Source organism: Odocoileus virginianus, chromosome 29 (genome assembly GCF_023699985.2).
Source record: "Odocoileus virginianus isolate 20LAN1187 ecotype Illinois chromosome 29, Ovbor_1.2, whole genome shotgun sequence".
Lineage (NCBI taxonomy): Eukaryota > Metazoa > Chordata > Mammalia > Artiodactyla > Cervidae > Odocoileus > Odocoileus virginianus.
Window position 1 is genome coordinate 25,328,312 of NC_069702.1, and position 19,750 is coordinate 25,348,061.

A 19,750-nucleotide genomic window follows, 5' to 3' on the forward strand; every position below is an offset into this window, starting at 1 on the left:
TTCATAGACAACTCAGTAGCTATACGAATACTAACCACAGTTTACTTTTACAGTGTCATACTTTGTCACTTTTTTGTAGACCTAAAATTACTGTCAAACCAATAGTTAAAAAAAAAAAAGTCATACACTTATTCCTAACAGACACGAACCAAACTTCGAGATTTATCCTAAACCTAAAATCGAACCAACTTAACAAAAACTGTGTTGAGTAGCTAACAATTTTTTTAAAGTGACGCTGCAAATCCCGTTACCACGAGTTCAGACTTCTGAATGGGGAGAATGGAAGGGACGCCTGTTCCCAAAGCATTTTGAGCGCGAAAGATCACCACAACGTCCAAGCGAGTATTTCCCAAATAGTGGGTGAGGCTGAAAAACGGGGTCCGAACTAATAACACCTGGAAGAACGACCTGCCTCCAGTTGAAGGGGCAGGGGCAGGTGGCTTTGTGACCCAAACTATCGTATTATTCTCAGACACTTGTTCTGGTCAACTGCTGGGTTTTAAACCTTCCTGCAGTCTTCCTCAAAGCCCCATTCCAGACTGCGAGGGAGGTGGACTTTAGGTTAATTACCGCCAGTGAAGACACTGGCGAAACGGGAGGGACAGGCCCGCGGCCCCGAAGGGCGTGGGAGGCCACTTCTGCCCAGGATGGATGACTTTCCCGGCGGTACCACCGCGGACCACCACCAAGCGGCCTGCGGGGCTTCGGGGCGCGGCTGCTGTCAGCAGGGCCAAGCCTCAGCGCTGGGGGTTGCGCTGCGGGTGTGAGGGAATAACTTGCGGGTTTCAGGAGAGGAAGAGAGGCACGGGGGCAAAAGGGGAGGCGGCATGTACACTCCCGGCCCACGGTGACGCACAGTGGGGGGGGGACCTCCGGGCCCCCATGTCCTCCGTCCCGGTTTCTGCCCGGACCCTTCCCAAGTCCCGGACCCGCCGCTCCTCTCACCGTCTCGGCTTCTGTGTGCTGGGGTCCGGCACTCTGACCCCCCATAACCCCGCGGAGGAAATTCATCTTGCCGCTCAGCCACGGGCTCTACCGGCCTTTTCGGGAAAGAAGAGATAACTTCCCCTGTCCTCCGCAGGGCCTGACCCCCAAGCCTGCACTTTGCACTCCCCGGCCGCCACCGCCACAGCCTACTCGGCGGCCGCTCCAGCTCCCTAAGCCCGGAAACAGCGTCCGCCACCAGTTGAGATGCGCATGCGCGGGGACGTGGCATTACGTGGCGGCTCGAAGGGCGAAGGCAAAGGGGGAAAGTAGGCGAGAGGAGGCTGGTAGCCCGGGTCCTCCAAAGCCCCGCCCACTGCGCAGGCTCCGCCCTCCCCCCGTAAGAACACGCCTCCCACTCCCGCCTTCGCCTGGTGCCTCCTGCTGGCCCCAACCACCCACGTGGTCCGAGCCCGGCCCTGCCGGCAGGGGACCTCACGAATTGTGTACGCATTTTGGCTTGCAAGGTGTTTAATTGTTGCCGGGCGGGACTTACTGCAAGCTGTCAAGTCTGGGGTCGTATTTGGTTGAGTCGAAAGTGAAATTTTCCTTCGGCCGACGTGACAGGTAAGGGGTCCCGGCCTCTGAGAGGGTTCATTTGGTTTTGCGGTATACCAGCACGAGCTTTGTGGCCTTCTCATCCCCACAAATTGCATTTCTTTACAGGGCTTTGTTTGGTGGAAAAAAGGGTACTTGAGCCCCCTCATTCCATTGCCACGGGAGGGCGCATTTCTCAGCTTTTGCTCTTCCAACCTGCCAAAAGGAATTCCTGGATCTAAATACCAGGTACACCGCTATTTTCTAGGGGTGTGAGGAGGAAACCACATTTGGCTTACCAGAGAAAATACGTTGATCTGCAGTGTCAGTTTGGCAGCAGGGAACATGATGTTTTGTTATTAACACTAAACTCCTACATTTTCAGCGTGTGTGTGTGGCGGGGGGCGGTTAGCATGAAAAATATTCGTTTTTCAAATCCGTATGCCTTGTTTCTTTCGAAATGAGAGTGCCAGATACACATGCTATGGAGTAGTCTTGTCAATGTCTTGAACGTAAAAGCGCAGAGTCTAGTTATAACTGATTCATACACCTCTCCCGTTGGATGCCCCACAGGTCTCAGACTCCCCAGCCTTCCTTAAAAAAAAAAAAAAAATCAGTATGCTTCGTTCATGTACCCTGCCACACTCATTAGTACCACTAGCCAAATAATTGCCTAAGCTGGAAGGAGGAAGCTGGGAGGAATCTGAAACTCTGGATTTCACCCCGACAGGTCCAGTAGGCAAATCCTGTCATGCCTATTTATAGACTACTTTTCAAATAGGTCTCTACTCTCCATGCTCTCTGCCTCTGACATAGTTTATGTTCTCGTCATTTTTCACCAAGATTACGGGCAATAGCTTCCTAACTAGTTTGTCAGCATTTAAGCCTTGGGTTTCTTTCGGTCATGCAAGTCCACTCTTGGGTGAGTCTGACAATGACAAAACATCTGTCCACATTAGTCCTCTTATGAAAATCCTCCAGTTGTCGCCCATTCACCCCAAAATAAAATCCAAACTCCTTAGCTTGATGTATAGGCCTGTTATGTTCTGGCTCTTGCCTGTTTTTTCAGCTCCTGCCTCCCCCACGTACTCTGGGTATATGCCTGGATGTGTCCTTCCCCTCCCTCCACTTCATCAAGGAAACTCCTGCTAGTTTCTTAAAATTTAACTTTGGTATCTTCAGAAAGCTCCTCCTGAAATCTAGATACATGTGTATATGCTATTCCTTTGCAGTTGTTGATACGTGGGAAGCTGTCAATAAATGCCCACTGAGCCAGACTGTTAATGGCAGACTGTGTTTTTCATTTTTCTATCTCTGTGGCTTAGCATTCTCCCATAAAAGGTGATATTGATAGATACATGAAGAAAACATTAAAGGATATACTAATATAATGATGAGGAGGAAGGTCTTTTTTTTCATCTGTAAGGTGGGATCGCAGATAATACATACCACAAAGACTATGGTGCAGTTCCCTTTCCAAGTGCCAAGGTTTTAAGCTTATGTGAGTTGAAGAACAGTGGGGATCATACTGCCGAAAATATTGTACACTAAGCATTGTCCTCTGTGTTAAAACTGGACACTTGACAGTTTGCTTTAGACATTTTCCACCAGGGCATTTCCTTGCAGCCTAAAAAAAGTAACCAATAAATGCTCAGCATTTTTATTACCAAGTAATATCTGCAAAGAACTTCATCTGGTCCTTAAGTCTCACCCCCTCCCTGAGCCTCTCCTCACCTCTAGGGGTAAAGCTCTGAGATGGAGTGGGGCTCATGGATGTCTATTACATGTATTATTTGGTAATAAAAAGCAGCGCCTTCACGTTTTAGCAGAACCGTTTTAAGGCACCAACCTTTCCAAAATGCCCTGCTTTGTTTCAAATTTCAGTGAGTTTAGCAGATGCTCAAGAACCATTTCTTAAATATAGGGAAAGAAAACATGAAAAAATTGTGACTGCCCGACTTGTGCTATTATACTTCTCACTTTTATATATCTAAATATTCAATGGAAGAATGCCACAAATCATTAAGATACATATAATTCTTGGCTCAACTGGTAAAGAATCTGCCTGCAATGCGGGAGACCTGGGTTTGATCCCTGGGTTGGGAAGATCCCCTGGAGAAGGGAAAGGCTACCCACTCCAATGCTCTGGCATGGAGAATTCCATGGACTGTATAGTCCGTGGCGTTGCAAAGAGTCAGACACGACTGAGTGACTTTCAGTTTTCAAAATGTTAACTTGGGTGAATAAAAGTGATTTTTCTGAGAACAGAACAACTAACAAAACTCATTGATTTGAAATTCGTTTTTAGATTTGCTTGCTGCCAGTCCCCGAGCCCAGTGGCTCTCTTCAGTGTCCCACTTTCCTCATCCTTTCTTATTTTCTATAGCAAACTCAGCAATAACAATGAAATATCATTGCACAACATTGGTTGAGGGTGGTGGTAATGCGGTAGAGTTTTGTCCATACCTGCTTCAGAGGATGAGTGGAGGTGATAATTTGTGTTTAAAATGTATCAATCACATATAGGTTTTTAAAGACTAGTTACTGGAAAAGTCAGGGTTCAAAAATATTGTTGATAAAATTTTGCATTAAATTTTATCCATTAACCAAACAACACACAGCAAAATAAATCGATAATGATGAAGCAGTAATTGACATTCAGAACCAAACAATAATAGCAGTATCAAATACACTTGTGCTCGCTCTTTGCTAGACTATTCAAAGGACGTTACAAGAAATAAATTGCTTAATTCTTCCAACAACCTTATGAAGTGAATAATGTTATTAGCCCCATTTTTCCCATGACAAAACAGGGACAGAGAGTAACTTGCCTGATGTCACACAGGTAGAAAGTGGCAGAGCTGGAAGATAAATTGGTAATCTGACTCCAAAGCCTGTGCTCTCATGTACTATCCTGTCTGACCTCTCTAGACTCAAGACAATGATTATGCACTAGGTAGGGAGGTGGTCTACAAGTCCCTGTGTGATCTGGCCTCTCTGTTGTCTCCCTGACCTCACTCATTTCCTGCTTTATTCCCTCCACTCCGGCAACACTGGCTTCCTTAGGTTTCTGAAACTTGATTTCCCCTCATGGCCTTTGTGCTTGTCTTTGCTGTGTTTTGGATGCCTGCTCCTCTACCCACGTAGAGAAATGCCTCACTCCCTTCACCTTATTTAAGCCTGCTCAGATGTTACTTGGGCTTCCCTGGTGGCTCAGGCGGTAAATAATCTACCCAGGGTTTGTTCCCTGGGTAGGGAACATCCGCTGGAGAAGGGAATGGCAACCCCTCCATTATTCTTGCCTGGAGAATTCCATGGACAGAGGAGCCTGGCAGTCTACAGTCTATGGGGTCGCGTAGAGTCAGACACAACTGTGCATGGATGCACACATAAATGTTACTTGGATCTCTCCTGACTGTTCTAAGTTGCCGTCTCCCCATACTCCTTCTTCCTCTGCTCTGCTTATGTTCCTCTGTAGTCCTTATCAGTCTTACTTTATTCTTCCATATATATATATATATATTATTTTTCCATATTTCATCCATCATTTCATTCTAAGATGCCATCAAGTGTACCTCAGAGAAAGAAAAAAAAGATTGTTACTGTTATTCATTTGCTAAGTCATGTCCAATTCTTTTCGACCTTATGGTCTAAAAGCATGGCATGCCAAGCTCCTCTGTCCTCCACTATCTCCCAGAGTTTGCCCAAATTCATGTCCATCGAGTCAGTGATATTATCTAACCATCTCATCCCACCTCCTTCTACTTTGCCTTCAATCTTTCCCAGCATCAGGGTCTTTACCAATGAGTCAACTCTTCACATCAGGACCTTCAGCTTCAGCTACAGTTCTTCCAATGAATATTCAGGGTTGATTTCCTTTAGGACTGACTGGTTTGCAGTCCAAGGGACTCTCAAGAATCTTCTCCAGCACCACAGTTCAAAAGCATCAGTTGTTTGGTGCTCAGCCTTCTCAATGGACCAGCTCTCACATCTATACCTGACTATTGGAAAAAAAACCATAGCTTTGACTGTCAGATACTACCTATCAAAAAATGCATCCCAATTTTAGGTTTCATAAAATGTGAAGAAATGTTCATCATAGGATTAATGGAATATAGTATTTATTTTACCTCTTTATTTTGTTTATTGTATATTTCCCCACTATCACCTGAATGGAAACCCATAAAGGTAGGGATTTTAAATGCGCCCTTTTGTAAATTGCTCTCTCTCCAGTAGCTCTCCCTGGTGGCTCAGATGGTAAGGAATCCGACTGCAATGTAAGAGACCTGGGTTTGATCCCTGGGTTGAGAAGATCCCCTGGAGAAGGGAATGGCAACCCATTCCAGTATTCTTGCCTGGAGAATTTCAGGGACAGAGGAATCTGGCAGGGTACATCCATGGGGTCACAAAGAGTCAAGACATGACTGAGCGACTAACACTTTCAGGTTCTGTCTTCAGTGCTTAAGTCCAGTGTATGACGCATGGTCAGCACTTAATAGCTCTTTAAGGGATGAATGAACTCCTCAAATGAGGCAATCCCCACCTTCAGCTTGTGTGCATGGAAGCAGGAATTCTGCAGTGCTGCTACATTGCATGGTACCCAGACTTCCTCAACAGAGTCGGAGAAAAGTTTCCTCAGATAATTTGATTAACTAAATTTAGTTTATGAATATTTTGTTTGCTTCCAGCAATCAATTTAGTAATTAACACTTAGTCATACGTAAAGATAAATGTCGAAGAAAGGAGTTAAATTTTGGGGATCAGGTAGGAGGCCATTGGGAGACCAGTTCAACCTCCCAGTGGCAAGCTCACTTTGGCTTGAAATTCATTACACTAATGCAATTATTGTCATCATGGGTGTCTCCTCCTTCTTTAAGACAGGTAATACATTCATGTTAAAATATAAGTGACAAAAGTGTACTTAGCAAAAAGTTTCCCTACTATTCCTTGGCCACCCAGGCAAATATAAACAATTCTTGTTTATCCTTCCAGATACACATATATGTACATGTACTCTCTTTTAATAACACAAATAAATGTAGCACATTGTACAAACTCTTCTGCACCTTACAGTCTCCTGTTTAATAATTCTTGGAAATTGTTCCATACAAGAAGTATTCTTTACCCTTTCTTATTGTGTTCTGTGAAATGCTTTTAAAATATTATTTGAAGCCCTGGGAATTCCTTGGAAGAGGGGGTGCAAGAAAGAGGGTTCTGGGGCCCCATCCTACTCCACTGATGGATTTCATTTGTTTATACTTCCTGTGTCATTTGGAAGAAAAGAGGCTAAAATTTTAGGTAGCCACCTCTTAAGAGATGTGAAATGTGGCCAAGGCAAGGACCTGAATAGTCAAGTAGTTTCACATGCTGTAGAGTGCAGGATGCAAATTCCTGCTCTACCTGTTTTGAGAAGGATAGTAATATCCTCCTCATGTGGTTGTTGTTAGAATTTTATTACATAATAGCTTTAATGTGCTTAGTACTTTAGTGCATGAAAAAGTAAATACTCAATGAAGGTCAGAGTGGAGACCTAGGTTTCTTTGGTGAATATCATCAATTTCTTAACAACTGAACATTTAAAGATATTACCCTTTAACAGTACTCACTTCAAACTATTGGCTCATGTTACAGAAAAGTCCATTACTTCAGACATGACTTACTCTGGGGAATATCCAGATAATCTCTCAAGGATCTGGACTTTAATTATTTTGTCTGGACTCTGCTCTTTATATTGGTTTCTTTCTCTGACTCTGTGCAAGGGCAAGTTTGCTGTCAGTTCCTGCAGCCCTGTAACCTCCCAGGACCAAGTTTATAGAGGAAGACTCCTTACCTCTCTCCTTAGAATCCCAGCAAAAGTCCTCTTATCACTCACTGGACCTAACTGGGGCATGTACCTTTGTGTTGGGCGAGTTCCTATAGTCCAGTGTGTGAGATGCTCTGACTGGCCTTGGTTTACATGCCCACCTCTAAAACAAGCAGTGGGCATGTGGCATAAGAACGGGGAAATAGGGACTTTCTGCAAAGGGAAGCTGGATTACTGTGCCAGCAGAAAGTTTATCAGGATAGGAAAAACAATAGATGCTTGCTGCATCCCTGATGGACTTGACTGCTTGCCAGTTTGTTTTTTTTTTCCTGCAGTGCCATTAGCACTAGCTAGCATAAGTACTGTTGCTCTACAAAATGTTCAAAAGATCATGTTGCATTACTTAATAAAAGTAATTTTACATTGCTTTGTATTTATATCTGCAAGCAAAGCTACATCCATACCCACTTTTTACAAGAGTACAGTCCAGGTGTGTTTCCATTCTTCAGAAAATATGCTTACTTAATAAATAAGTATTTTTTAAGCACTTAAAAAATAAGTGCTTACTTAATAAAACACTTAAATTAGGAAATCCCATTTTCAGTTCCAAAGGACTTTTTGTAAGACTGAAAATTTTAAGTTAATTAATTAATTTATTTTTGACTGCACTGCGTCTTCATTGCTGCAAGTGGAGAGCTACTGTAGTTGTGATGTGTGGGCTTCTCAATGCGGTGGCTTCTCTTTATTTGGAGCACAGGCTCTAGGACGCAGGCCCTGTGGCTCTCAGGCTCTAGTGAGCTGGGTAGTTGTGTCATGCAGGCCTAGTTGCTCCACAGCATGTGGGATCTTCCCGGACCAGGGATCAAACCCGTGTCCCTTGCCTTGGCAGGCTGATTCTTAATTGCTGGATCACCAGGGAAGTCCTATAAGAGTGTTTATTGAGGGATAAATTTATCAGCTCCAGGCCCAGGCACTCTTATCTCCCGTAGAGAATCTGACTGTCATCTCTCCACACCCACTGTGTTCCCCCACTTCCAGCAGCTAGCTAAACAGGCAAGTCCTGAATAGCCAGAATGGGCTTGAAGAGTTTACTGCCCCATTCCACAGCTAAACTAAGTCTTTTGAAGTTCGAATTACTGGGTGATGCCAAGACTTCCTGGAAGTTTAAGATAGCTTCTCGTGAAGTCATTGCCGTGTTCATTAGCAATCCATGACCATGCGGTTGCAGCTGACTGTCTCGTCTGCCTGAGTCTGTGGTCAGGTGAGTACAAGAGCAGGGGACTCTGTCAATGTCGATTGGGCCTCCAGGGCCAGAAGGGCGGTAATTGACTTGGACCAGAGCATCTCAAAGCCAGCCCAGACCTCCAGGGTCTCCTCTCTCCCCAGTTCCAATTCTTTAATGATGTTGACTATATGCAACCAACACACTACATGAATAATTGGGGTAAGCTCAATAAGTTGCAGATATTAGATGGAGGGTCCATAACTGGCATACAGTTTGTGGAAAGAGGGAGTTGGCTGTGGACATAATTGTCTGCCAGCAGCTCAAGAGTCCACGGGCAGAGGAATAGAAGATAGAAGATTATGAGCACAGAGAGACTGAGGACAGAAGCCTTCTCTCTGGCTCGACTGTTCATGATGCTGCCTTGCCTAGGATCTCAAATACCATGCTAGTCATGGGTAATATAAAGAAGTAGAAAAGCTCCAGCTCATTCTCCCACTACCTTCTCCTTGGGCTTTCCAGGAGACGCTGGTGGTAAAGAACCCGCCTGCCAATGCAGGAGATGTAAGAGACGTGGGTTCAGTCCCTGGATTAGGAAGATCTGCTGGAGGAGGGCATGGCAACCCACTGCAGTATTCTTCTTGGAGAACTCCGTGGGCAGAGGGCCCTGGCGGGCTACAGTTCATAGGGTGTTCTCTGTGTGTGCGTGCTAGGTAGCTTCAGCTGTGTCCAACTCTTTGTGGCCTCATGGACTGTAGCCCGCCAGGCTCCTCTGTCCATGGGATTCTCCAGGCAAGAATACTGGAGTGGGTTGCCCTCCTCCAGGGGATCTTCTCAACTCAAGGATCAAACTGCAGTCTCTTATATCTCCTGCATTGGCAGGTGGGTTCTTTACAATACTGGCACCTGAGAAGCAAAATGACTGTTCTTGTACTTGGGTACTTATTTCATGGTATAGTAAATACCAAGATCTTTGTTTTTTAAAAAACAAAATTCATAACCATTGAAAACATATCAATGAAACTACAAATTTAACCCATTTCATTTTAATAGAATGAGTGATTCTAAATTCTGCTGTATCCTGCATACCTGATGGGCTGGTTAGGCCTGAATTCGACACCTTTCTGTACCTTTCACTTTTCTGTTTGGGGCTTTTGGAATCTTGGTCTGTAGGTAGCTACTTGGCTCTGGCCAGAGACTCGGGCTCCTTGTTTTTTATTTTTCCTTGCCAAGTTTAGGAAGGATGGTCCTTCTAAGTGGGTTAACTCCTGACCTCCCTGGTAGAATGAGCCTCTTTATTTGTAGGACTTTTCTCTAATTCATACTCAGCACCTCCCTTTTTGAGGGTGGGGTGGGGTAGGAGATGGAATTGCAAGAGCTAATTGATAAGGAAGGGGCTTAGAGGGGATTAGTGGAGCTTCTGTGAAGGAGAGAACAGTCACAGAAGAGAAAGGGGAGAGAGTAGAGAAAGAGATCCAAGAAACTGAATGAAACTGCTGACTAATATCTGCAGCTAGAGTATTACACCCACATAAATACAGTGTTTTTTTTTTTTCTTCAGTACTTAAAAATAGCTCAGTATAGCAGAATACTGAAAACAGATGTGCTTGGTTTCCTGAGCTACTGATTCAGCAAACATTTGAGTGTCTGTCCTCTCTGCCAGGCCCTTCTATAGCTTCTTTCTCACTATAGGTTCCTTCTGGAGTGCTGAAATTCTTATTTGCATTTTCACAGAGAGTGAAGCCTGGGCTTCAGCATGGTATAGAGTAGAAAGGAATGTTTTGTTTGCAAACCTAAACAGAATTGGGTCCTACCTCTTTGGAATGGTGTAGTCTTGGGCAAATTAGACTTAACTTTGCCGTCTTGGTTTTGATTACCTACTGCCTTGCAAAAGAAAACCAAAGAATGCCTTAACGAATTGTCTGGGGTCTAAGCTGGTACCTTTCTATTAAGCCATGCTTGGCTCGAAGTGTTTTCTTTTCTGTTAAAAGCTGGTTGTGATTTTATCCTTATCTGGAAAGAAAGAAGGAGAAAGGTCAAGATCAAAAGTTATCTATGTACAAGTTATCTATCCATCTTCTAGTTTTTTACTCATGTAACTTTTATTCTGAATTAATTTTAGAATTGAGAAAAGGTTGTAAAAACTGTACAAAGAATTCCTAAATATTTTCACCCAGATTCCTCGAATGTTAACATTTTTATCACAATTACTTTATCATTTTTTTCTCTTTAAATTATGCATTTCCCCCTAAACCATCTCGGAAAGAATTTTTAAGCATGATGTCCCTTTATTTTAGTACCTAATTCCTAACAACAAAAATGTTTTCTTAAATAACACATTGCAGTGATCAAATCCAGGAAATTAACACTGATATCAATGCAATTATCTAATCTACAGACCTTATTCAAATTTTGCCAGGAGTCCCAATTATTTTCCTTTCTGGGCCAATATCCAAACCAGGATCACACATTGCATTTAGATGTTATGTGTCTATAGTCACCTTTAATCTGGAATCGTTCTCTGTCTTTGTCTTTTGTGATTTGATATTTGGAAGAGTATACAGGTTAGATCAGTTACTTTGCAGCACGCTGCTCAACTGGAGTTTGTCAGATCTTCCCGATTAAGTTTAGATGGTGCATCTTTGGCATCTTTGCTAGGAATATCCCAGACATGCTCTTCTTCTCATAGTGCATCATCTCAGGAGATACATAACATATACTTGCCCCACTATTAGCAATATTAATTTTGATCCTTTGTTTAAGGTGTTGTCTGCCTCTCTGCTGTACATTTAACTATTTTTCCCTTTGATATTACAAATGATATTGCACATTTGAGGAATGTGCTTTAATATTACTAAATATCCTGTTTCTGCTCAGACTTTCACCCTCAGGTTTTAGGATCCATTGATAATTGTTACCTGACTCGATAGTAGTTGCCAGTCTCTTGTTTAGGGGCTTCCCACGCGGCACTAATGGTAAAGAATCCTCCTGCCAATGCAGGAGATGCAGTAGATAATGGGTTTGATCCCTGGCTTGGGAAGATCCCCTGGAGGAGGAAATGAGTCGGACACGACTGAGCACACACAGTCTGCTGTTTGCATAAAACCTTTCCTGGAAGCTCCGTCTATCAACCTCTACCTGTTTTGCTAAGAACCGTGTCCTCGTGCGTGTGAAGTTGGTTCAGTCATGTCCGACTCTTTGCAACACTATGGGCTGTAGCCCACTAGGCCTCTCTGTCCACAGGATTTCCCAGGCAAGAATACTGGAGTGGGTTGCCGTGCCCTTCTCCAGAGGATCTTCCCAAGCCAGGGATCAAATGTGTGTCTTGCTTCTCCTGCATTGGCAGATGGGTTCTTTACCACTAGCGCCACCAGGGAAGCCCCTTAAGAACAGCATCCAACCTTAATTGGATCCCAAGAGAGCCTGGGAAATGCATTATCGTATATATATATTGGTGTAAGCATATTGCTTTGCCCAGGAAAATTGGGGTTCTCTTAGTAAAGAGGGGAGAATAAAAGCTTACTACAACTTGCCGACCCAATAGCATCATTTATAAGGATTAACTTTTCTTTTTTGTTTTTAAATTTTGGCAGCACCATGGGCGTGTGGAATCTTAGTTCTTAGTTCTCTGGCCAGAGATCAAACCAGAGCCCCCTGCATTGGAAACACAGTCATAAGGATTAAATTAAATGGTATTTGTAAAACATCTACCAAGGAACCTGGAACATGGTCGATACTTTAAGATATCCCTCCCCAGCCTATGGGAACAGATCTTTGTTTGTTCTTGTGATCACTTGTGGTCACATAGCTAGTAAATAACAGAACAGGTCTACAAACCCTAGTCTGGTTCCTACACCATGGTTTCCTTTTGCTGGTTTTAAACATTCTGTAGTCTCCTAAATCTTCTCAGCTATATGACTAAAACTACCTCTATAGTATTTTAATATACAAAACTCTATATTAGTCTATACAACTCTTACAGAATGGTGCTATTCACTAGATGAAGATAACATTATGTGTATGTTAAATAAATAAAAACCTGACTTAATTTCTTTATATTTGGGCATGTTCCTTTTTGTGTAGACCCAGGCAATTGTTCTCTTTTGGGGCAATGGCTATTTATTCTTCCAGGAATCATAATCTGGAAAGACTTGGGAGGGAAAAATGGTTAGAGAATAAGTGTGTTTGCTCAGCATTATAAATAAATACAACCACATGTTTTATTGATTCTTTGTAGTTTTTAAAATATTTAACAGAAAGAGGGAATTATAAAACTCTTTTGTCTCCTGCCAACAATAAGAATTGGAATTTTAAAATTCCCTTGTCACAGAATCAGTATGAAAGAACATGAAATTTTAATACCAACTGGCAGCAGAAAACCTCACTTTATTTAACTTAGAATTTTACACTGAACATCATGGAGGAGAATAATATCAGTACCTGACAGAAATAAAATATGATGGTAGAAAAATGATAAATCAGGATACACAAAATTGTATATGAAAACTGAGAGTGTTAGTTGCTCAGTTGTGTCCAACTCTTTGTGACCGCTTGGACTTTAGCCCACCAGGCTCCTCTGTCCATGGAATTCTCCAGAATACTGGAGTGTGTTGACATTTCCTTCTCAACCCAGGGGGATCTTCCCAACCCAGGGATCAAACTGGGTCTCCCTCATTACAGACCGATTCTTTACCATCTGAGCTACCAGGGAAGCTAACAGCTAAGTTTAAAATATATGGGGAAAAAAATAAAATAAAATAAAATATATGGGAAGTTCCCTTGTGGCCCAGTGGTTAGGATTCTACACTTCCACTTCATGGGGCACAGGTTCGATCCCTGGTCAGGGAATTAAGATCCAGCAAGCTGATTCTGCAAGCTGTATGACATGGCAAAAAAAAAAAAAGATAAAATAAGCAAATAAAATTAAGTAAATATTTAAAATGTATGCATAGGAAGAAACCTAGAAAGAAATGTAGGATGTGAATTCAGAGTGTTTGTATTTTGGTGGAAGGATATGGGTCGTGTGTTTTTCTTTCAACTGCTCCATAATTTCTACTGGATACATTTTTCTTTAAACAAACATGCCTTTCCTGCCCCCCCCCCCAAATAATCACAAATAATAGCAAGATTAAAAAAGATATTAAGTAGAAACATTTTCAGAAGGGAAACATCAGGAGCCCCAGACAAAACTGTTAGTTTGCTTTGGAGGAGAGACCCAAGGGGTCGCCATTTGCAGCTGATGCCTGAGCCTATTTCATTTTATCCATCTTGGTACCTGCGGGGAGCCAGCCTGACTGCTCAGGCTCCTTCTTAGCTCTGAGAGAGATCAAGAGATCCCTCTCTGTCCCGCCACCCCTGATTTATTAAAGCACAGGTTGGCCTTTCTCACCTCCATCAAGGAAATTGCTGTAGTGATCTTTCACCTGTTCACCTGTTGCTGATAAACTCGTCATGATTGAAGCCTGTTTTCTATCCAGTTAATGTTCTATTGATTTCAGTTGGGTGCTAGGGTGATGCTTTACTGATCTTAAGTGGAGGAATTTAAAACACCTGTGCCTGTAGCTCTGCACATGTGCAAACCTTTGATCTATTAGCAACTCCTGTTAGCATATATATAGGTGTGGTATTCTTCAATAAAGTTGGCAGAGTCAGAGGCAAGCAGACTCTGTCCCTCTCAACCCCATTCTTTTCTAGTCTTTTCTTTCCTAGTCCTTTCTTTTATTTCTCAGGTATTTCGGCGATTGCGCCCGTGACCGGTTCGTTTGCCGGCAGGCTCCGGCAGGTACCATCTCTTTTCCTCCCTCTCTTCCATTCTTTCTTTACTTCTTTTCTCTTTTACTGTAAGGTAGGTGACGAGATTGAAGAAGGAAATGGCAACCCACTCCAGTCTTCTTGCCTGGAGAATCCCATGGACAGAAGAGCCAAGTGGGGTCCTTGGGGTCACAGCAAGTCAGACACAACTGAAGCGCCTTAGCAGGCAGGTGAAGAGACTAATTATAAGAAAGAGAGCTTCATACAGTAGAAAGAACATTACAGTTTGAAGTCAGACAGGCTTAGATTTAAATCCTGGCATTCATTCCACAAACATTAATTGAGCAATGTGTATGCCATTTCCTGCTCTAGGCATCGGAGATTCAGCAATGATTAAAACAGATAAAAATGTCCATCTTTGTGAAACATGTTCTAGTGGGGGTAGACAGTGTGATTTAAAAGGTCCCCGAAAGACCCTTGGATGAGAAAATATCTGCCCAATACTTGTTTATAATGCATAAAAGTACGCCATGAAGGAGTTAGCCTTTTGGATCCATAAAAATCTTCTTTTAAAATGCAAATATTGGTGGAAAAAGTATATCATTATCATGCTTAACTGCCCTTCGTATGTTAATATGAATGAATTCTGTCGTATACCTCAGGAGCTAAATGAAAACTATGCTTTGTAAGAATGAACATGTTAATTGAAGAGAGGACCATCAGGTACTATCTGAGAAGGGGAGACCTAAGTGGGTTTCAGAGTAAGCAGTAGGAGGTTCCTGTATCAAGAGGCAATTTAGGAAGGGCAAGCAGAGGAAAAAAAGGACAGTGAGGGGATAAAAAGAGACTGGTGGTAGAGAACAATGGTAGAATTCCAGGAATAAACTTCATTCTTAACATATACGAGTGTGTCTTGGGGAAAGATGCGGAAGTCTTCCCAGGTTTAGATACCTACCCCTTCCTCCTTCCCTCCCTAGCCAAGTTTTTCTTTTTAAAGAAAATGTCTTAGGACCGGGACATTTCTGAGGTATATACCCGTGACCTTCTTAAATCCTCACATTGTCAAATACTCCTAGAAAGTGTAATCTCTCTAATGAAATGGTTAAGATATGAATAAAAGAATGAATGAATACCTTTTCTAAGAAAGAGTAAGAATCAGTAACAGTCCCACTGGGGTGAAATGGAGGTCCTCTACTCATTCAGTAGCTTGCCTCTTCCTCAACATTTTTAAAAAATTTATTTACTTTTTAATTGAAGGATAATTGCTTTACAGAATATTGTCGTTTTCTGTCAAACATCAGCATGGATCAGCCATAGGTATACATATGTCCCCTCCCTCCCACCTCCCTCCCCACCCCACCCCTCTAGGTTGACACAGAGCCCCTGTTTCAATTCCCTGAGTCATATAGCAAATTCCCACTGACTATCTATTTTACATCTGGTGAGGTAGGTTTCCATGGTACTCTCTCCATATATTTCACCCTCTCCTCCCCTCTCCCCCGTGTCCATAAATCTGTTCCCTAAGTCTGTTTCTCCATTGCTGCCCTGCAAATAGATTCATCATCACCATCTTTCTAGATTCCATATGTATGCGTTAGTATATGATATTTATCTTTCTATTTCTGACTTACTTCACTCTGTATAATAGACTCTAGTTTCCTCCACCTCATTAGAACTGACTCAAGTGCGTTCCTTTTTGCCTCAACATTTTAAAATGACAGTTCGTTAACTGTCAGAGACCTCTGAAAATTACAAGATTTAAAACATGTAGATACTGAGGTTCATACGTACATCTGTCTCCAAATCCTCCATCCTCTCTCTGGTTCACTTTTCTCCTCAGCCATGATGGTGCTTCTATTCCTGTTATATTGAGATTGCATCACTTAAGGTTGTGAAGAAGTTCTCTGAGAGTCTGGAGTCCATCCTGAATCTTGCAAAGGAACTCAAGAAGGGTCTCTTGTAAGAAGAAAGGGGACTCTTTAGGAAGTCCAGACTGGCCTCATGAGAACCAAAGAATTGACAGGCAGGCAGTGTGTGTGTGGTGGAGATGTGTGTGTTTCTGTCTGTGTCAATCTTTATAGCCTCATGGTCTCGTTTGTGCTTTTTTCAGTGAGTCTGTTCTGTTCTCCTGTTTTCTCTGCCAACTCAATGCCTGTCTGCTGCCAAGCTTGCAAGTGGCTTTGGCGATTGCCTGGACCCCAGCCCATATTCAGTGTAACCTCACAGCTCGACTCCCTCGTTATCATTGCCTATGTTCTCTTTTATCTTGGTTTACGGTGTAGTGGGAGGGGGCGGGGGGGCGGCAAGACAGACGATCCTGTTGTGAAGACCCTTTAGGCTGTTAGGTTTTACCTGAGTGTAGTGGGAGTTGGTATTAGTTCCTAACAACAGCAGTTACTGGGCTTCCCTGATAGCTCATTTGGTAAAGAATCTGCCTGCAATGCAGGAAACCCCGGGTCGATTCCTGGGTCGGGAAGATCCCCTGGAGAAGGGATTAGGCTACCCACTCGAGTAGTTACTACCAGCAAGTTCTTGTGCTAAGCAATTTACGTATATTGTCTCCTAAAGGTCTCAACCTCCTTACTTTCATCTCCTTTATGCAAAAGGAAACTAACTGTTGAAAGAGACAGGTTAAGTAACTTGCAGAGGTCACAGAGCTCAACTACTGGGATTCGAGCTGAAATTTTTCCGAAGGCAGAGTTGGTGCCCTTTCCTGGTTTTCCACATCTTTCCCTAGGTGTGTCACTGACTGCTCCTGACCACTGCCATAGCTTAACCTGGCTACTTCCCCTAAGCCAGCTTTCCCTCTTTGGAGAAGTAGATACTTTGTGAGAGGGGGAACTCTCGCCAGTGGGTTACAGAGGTCACCCTGTAACAGTGCTTGCCAGTTGTTTCCAGTCGGAAGCAAAGCTGTGATCTTGCCAGAAATGTAGGCAAGAAGGGGCTGCTCTCTTGGTTTCTCATATTGAGTCATCTACCAACTTAAGAAATAGTCCAAACACCCTACACTTTGGCTTTTATATGTTATAAATTACCGTTAATGTTCAATAATAGTCTAGTGCTCTGTACCTGGTATGTTCAGTAAGCTTTTTTTTCCTCATTGCACTGAAGTAGCCAACTTTATCTTATCAGTTCAGTTCAGTCGCTCAGCCGTGTCCGACTCTTTGCAACCCCATGAACTGCAGCACGCCAGGCCTCCCTGTCCATCACCAACTCCCGGAGTTGACTCAAACTCATGCCTATCGAGTAATCCAAGCCTATGCCCCAGTCAGTATTGCTGAAGAAGCTGAAGTTGAACGGTTCTATGAACACCTACAAGACCTTTTAGAACTAACACCCAAAAAAGATGTCCTTTTCATTATAGGGGACTGGAATGCAAAAGCAGGAAGTCAAGAAACACCTGGAGTAACAGGCAAATTTGGCCTTGGAGTATGGAATGAAGCAGGGCAAAGGCTAATAGAGTTTTGCCAAGAGAACGCACTGGTCATAGCAAACATCCCTCTTCCAACAACACAAGAGAAGACTTTACACATGGACATCACCAGATGGTCAATACTGAAATCAGATCGATTATATTCTTTTCAGCCAAAGATGGAGAAGCTCTATACATTCAGCAAAAACAAGACCGGGAGCTGACTGTGGCTCAGATCATGAACTCCTTATTGCCAAATTCAGACTGAATTGAAGAAAGTAGGGAAAACCACTAGACCATTTAGGTATGACCTAAATCAAATCCCTTATGACTATACAGTGGAAGTGAGAAATAGATTTAAGGGAATAGATCTGATAGACAGAGAGCCTGATGAACTATGGATGGAGGTTTGTGACATTGTACAGGAGACAGGGATCAAGACCATCCCCATGGAAAAGAAATGCAAAAAGGCAAAATGGTTGTTTGAAGCGGCCTTACAAATAGCTGTGAGAAGAAGAGAAGCGAAGAGCAAAGGAGAAAAGGAAAGATATTCCCATTTGAATGCAGAGTTCCAAAGAATAGCCAGGAGAGATGGGAAAGCCTTCCTCAGCGATCAGTGCAAAGAAATAGAGGAAAACAAGAGAATGGGAAAGAGTAGAGATCTCTTCAAGAAAATCAGAAATATCAAGGGAACATTTCAGGCAAAGATGGGTTCGATAAAGGACAGAAATGGTATGGACCTAACAGAAGCAGAGGATATTAGAAGGGGTGGCAAGAATACATAGAAGAACTGTACAAAAAAGATCTTCATGACCCAGATAATCACAATGGTGTGATCACTCACCTAGAGCCAGACATCCTGGAATGTGAAGTCAAGTGGGCCTTAGAAAGCATCACTACAAACAAAGCTAGTGGATGTGATGGAATTCCAGTTGAGCTCTTTCAAATCCTGAAAGATGATGCTGTGAAAGTGCTGCACTCAATATGCCAGCAAATTTAGAAACCTCAGCAGTGGCCACAGGACTGGAAAGGGTCAGTTTTCATTCCAATCCCTAAGAAAGGCAATCCCCCAAAGAATGCTCAAACTACCACACAATTGCACTCATCTCTCATGCTAGTAAAGTAATGCTCAAAATTCTCCAAGCCAGGCTTCAGCAATACATGAACCAAGAACTTCCAGATGTTCAAGCTGGTTTTAGAAAAGGCAGAGGAACCAGAGATCAAATTGCCAATATCTTCTGGATCATCGAAAAAGCAAGAGAGTTCCAGAAAAACATCTATTTCTGCTTTATTGACTACGCCAAAGCCTTCGATTGTGTGGATCACAATAAACTGTGGAAAATTCTTCAAGAGGTGGGAATACCAGACCACCTGACCTGTCTCTTGAGAAACCTGTATGCAGGTCAGGAAGCAACAGTTAGAACTGGACATGGAACAACAGACTGGTTCCAAACAGGAAAAGGAGTATGTCCAGGCTGTATATTGTCACCCTGCTTATTTAACTTATAACTTTATCTTATATCCTCTCATAAAATTGAAGCCAAGCATCATTAGAGCTGGTTTGTTATTACCCAAGGGTCTTACTCCATTTGAGCCACTGTAATAGAATACCACAGAGACTGGAGAAATTTATTTCTCCTAGTTCTGAAGACTGGAGCCCAAGACCAAGGCACTGGCAGATTCCATGTCTGGTGAGGATCCACTTCCCGGTTCATAAACTTTTGTCTTTTTGCTGTGTCCTTACAAAGCAGAAGTTGACAAGGGAGGTTTCTTAGGCCTCCAGTTTGAGGGCATTATGATCTAATCACCTCTCAAAGGCCCTGTTTGTTAGGGGGACACAACTATTCCGATTTTAGCACCAAGTTGCTGTTGAAGGTGAGTTGATGGAATTGAAAAGAATCATGATTAACAGGTTAGCAACGTTTCTGATAGATGATTTTATGGGGAGAAAAATACACTTTTGAAGTAAAAATGAGCCGCAAGCTTTCAGATTTTATACTTGAAGAAGATACCAGTGGAGAGAGATCAGCAGGACCATAAT

The 19,750-nt window shown here is 42.8% G+C and overlaps 2 protein-coding genes across 3 annotated transcripts in view; one reads left to right on the forward strand and one right to left on the reverse strand.

The window, feature by feature from the left end:
- The window catches only part of USO1 (USO1 vesicle transport factor), an 80,628-nt gene extending 79,420 nt beyond the window's left edge, over nt 1–1,208 (reverse strand). For both annotated transcript variants that reach the window (XM_020904144.2, XM_020904142.2), the window contains exon 1: nt 946–1,208. In XM_020904144.2, the coding sequence (XP_020759803.1) occupies nt 946–1,011 (66 nt within the window). In that variant the 5' untranslated portion in view covers nt 1,012–1,208. The remainder of the gene's footprint in view (nt 1–945) is intronic.
- A 108-nt stretch (nt 1,209–1,316) lies between these two features.
- G3BP2 (G3BP stress granule assembly factor 2) overlaps nt 1,317–19,750 on the forward strand; it is an 87,938-nt gene continuing 69,504 nt past the window's right edge. Inside the window, exons 1-2 of the mRNA XM_020904137.2 lie at nt 1,317–1,551; nt 1,651–1,770. The gene's annotated coding sequence lies outside the window, so the exon portion shown is untranslated. The remainder of the gene's footprint in view (nt 1,552–1,650; nt 1,771–19,750) is intronic.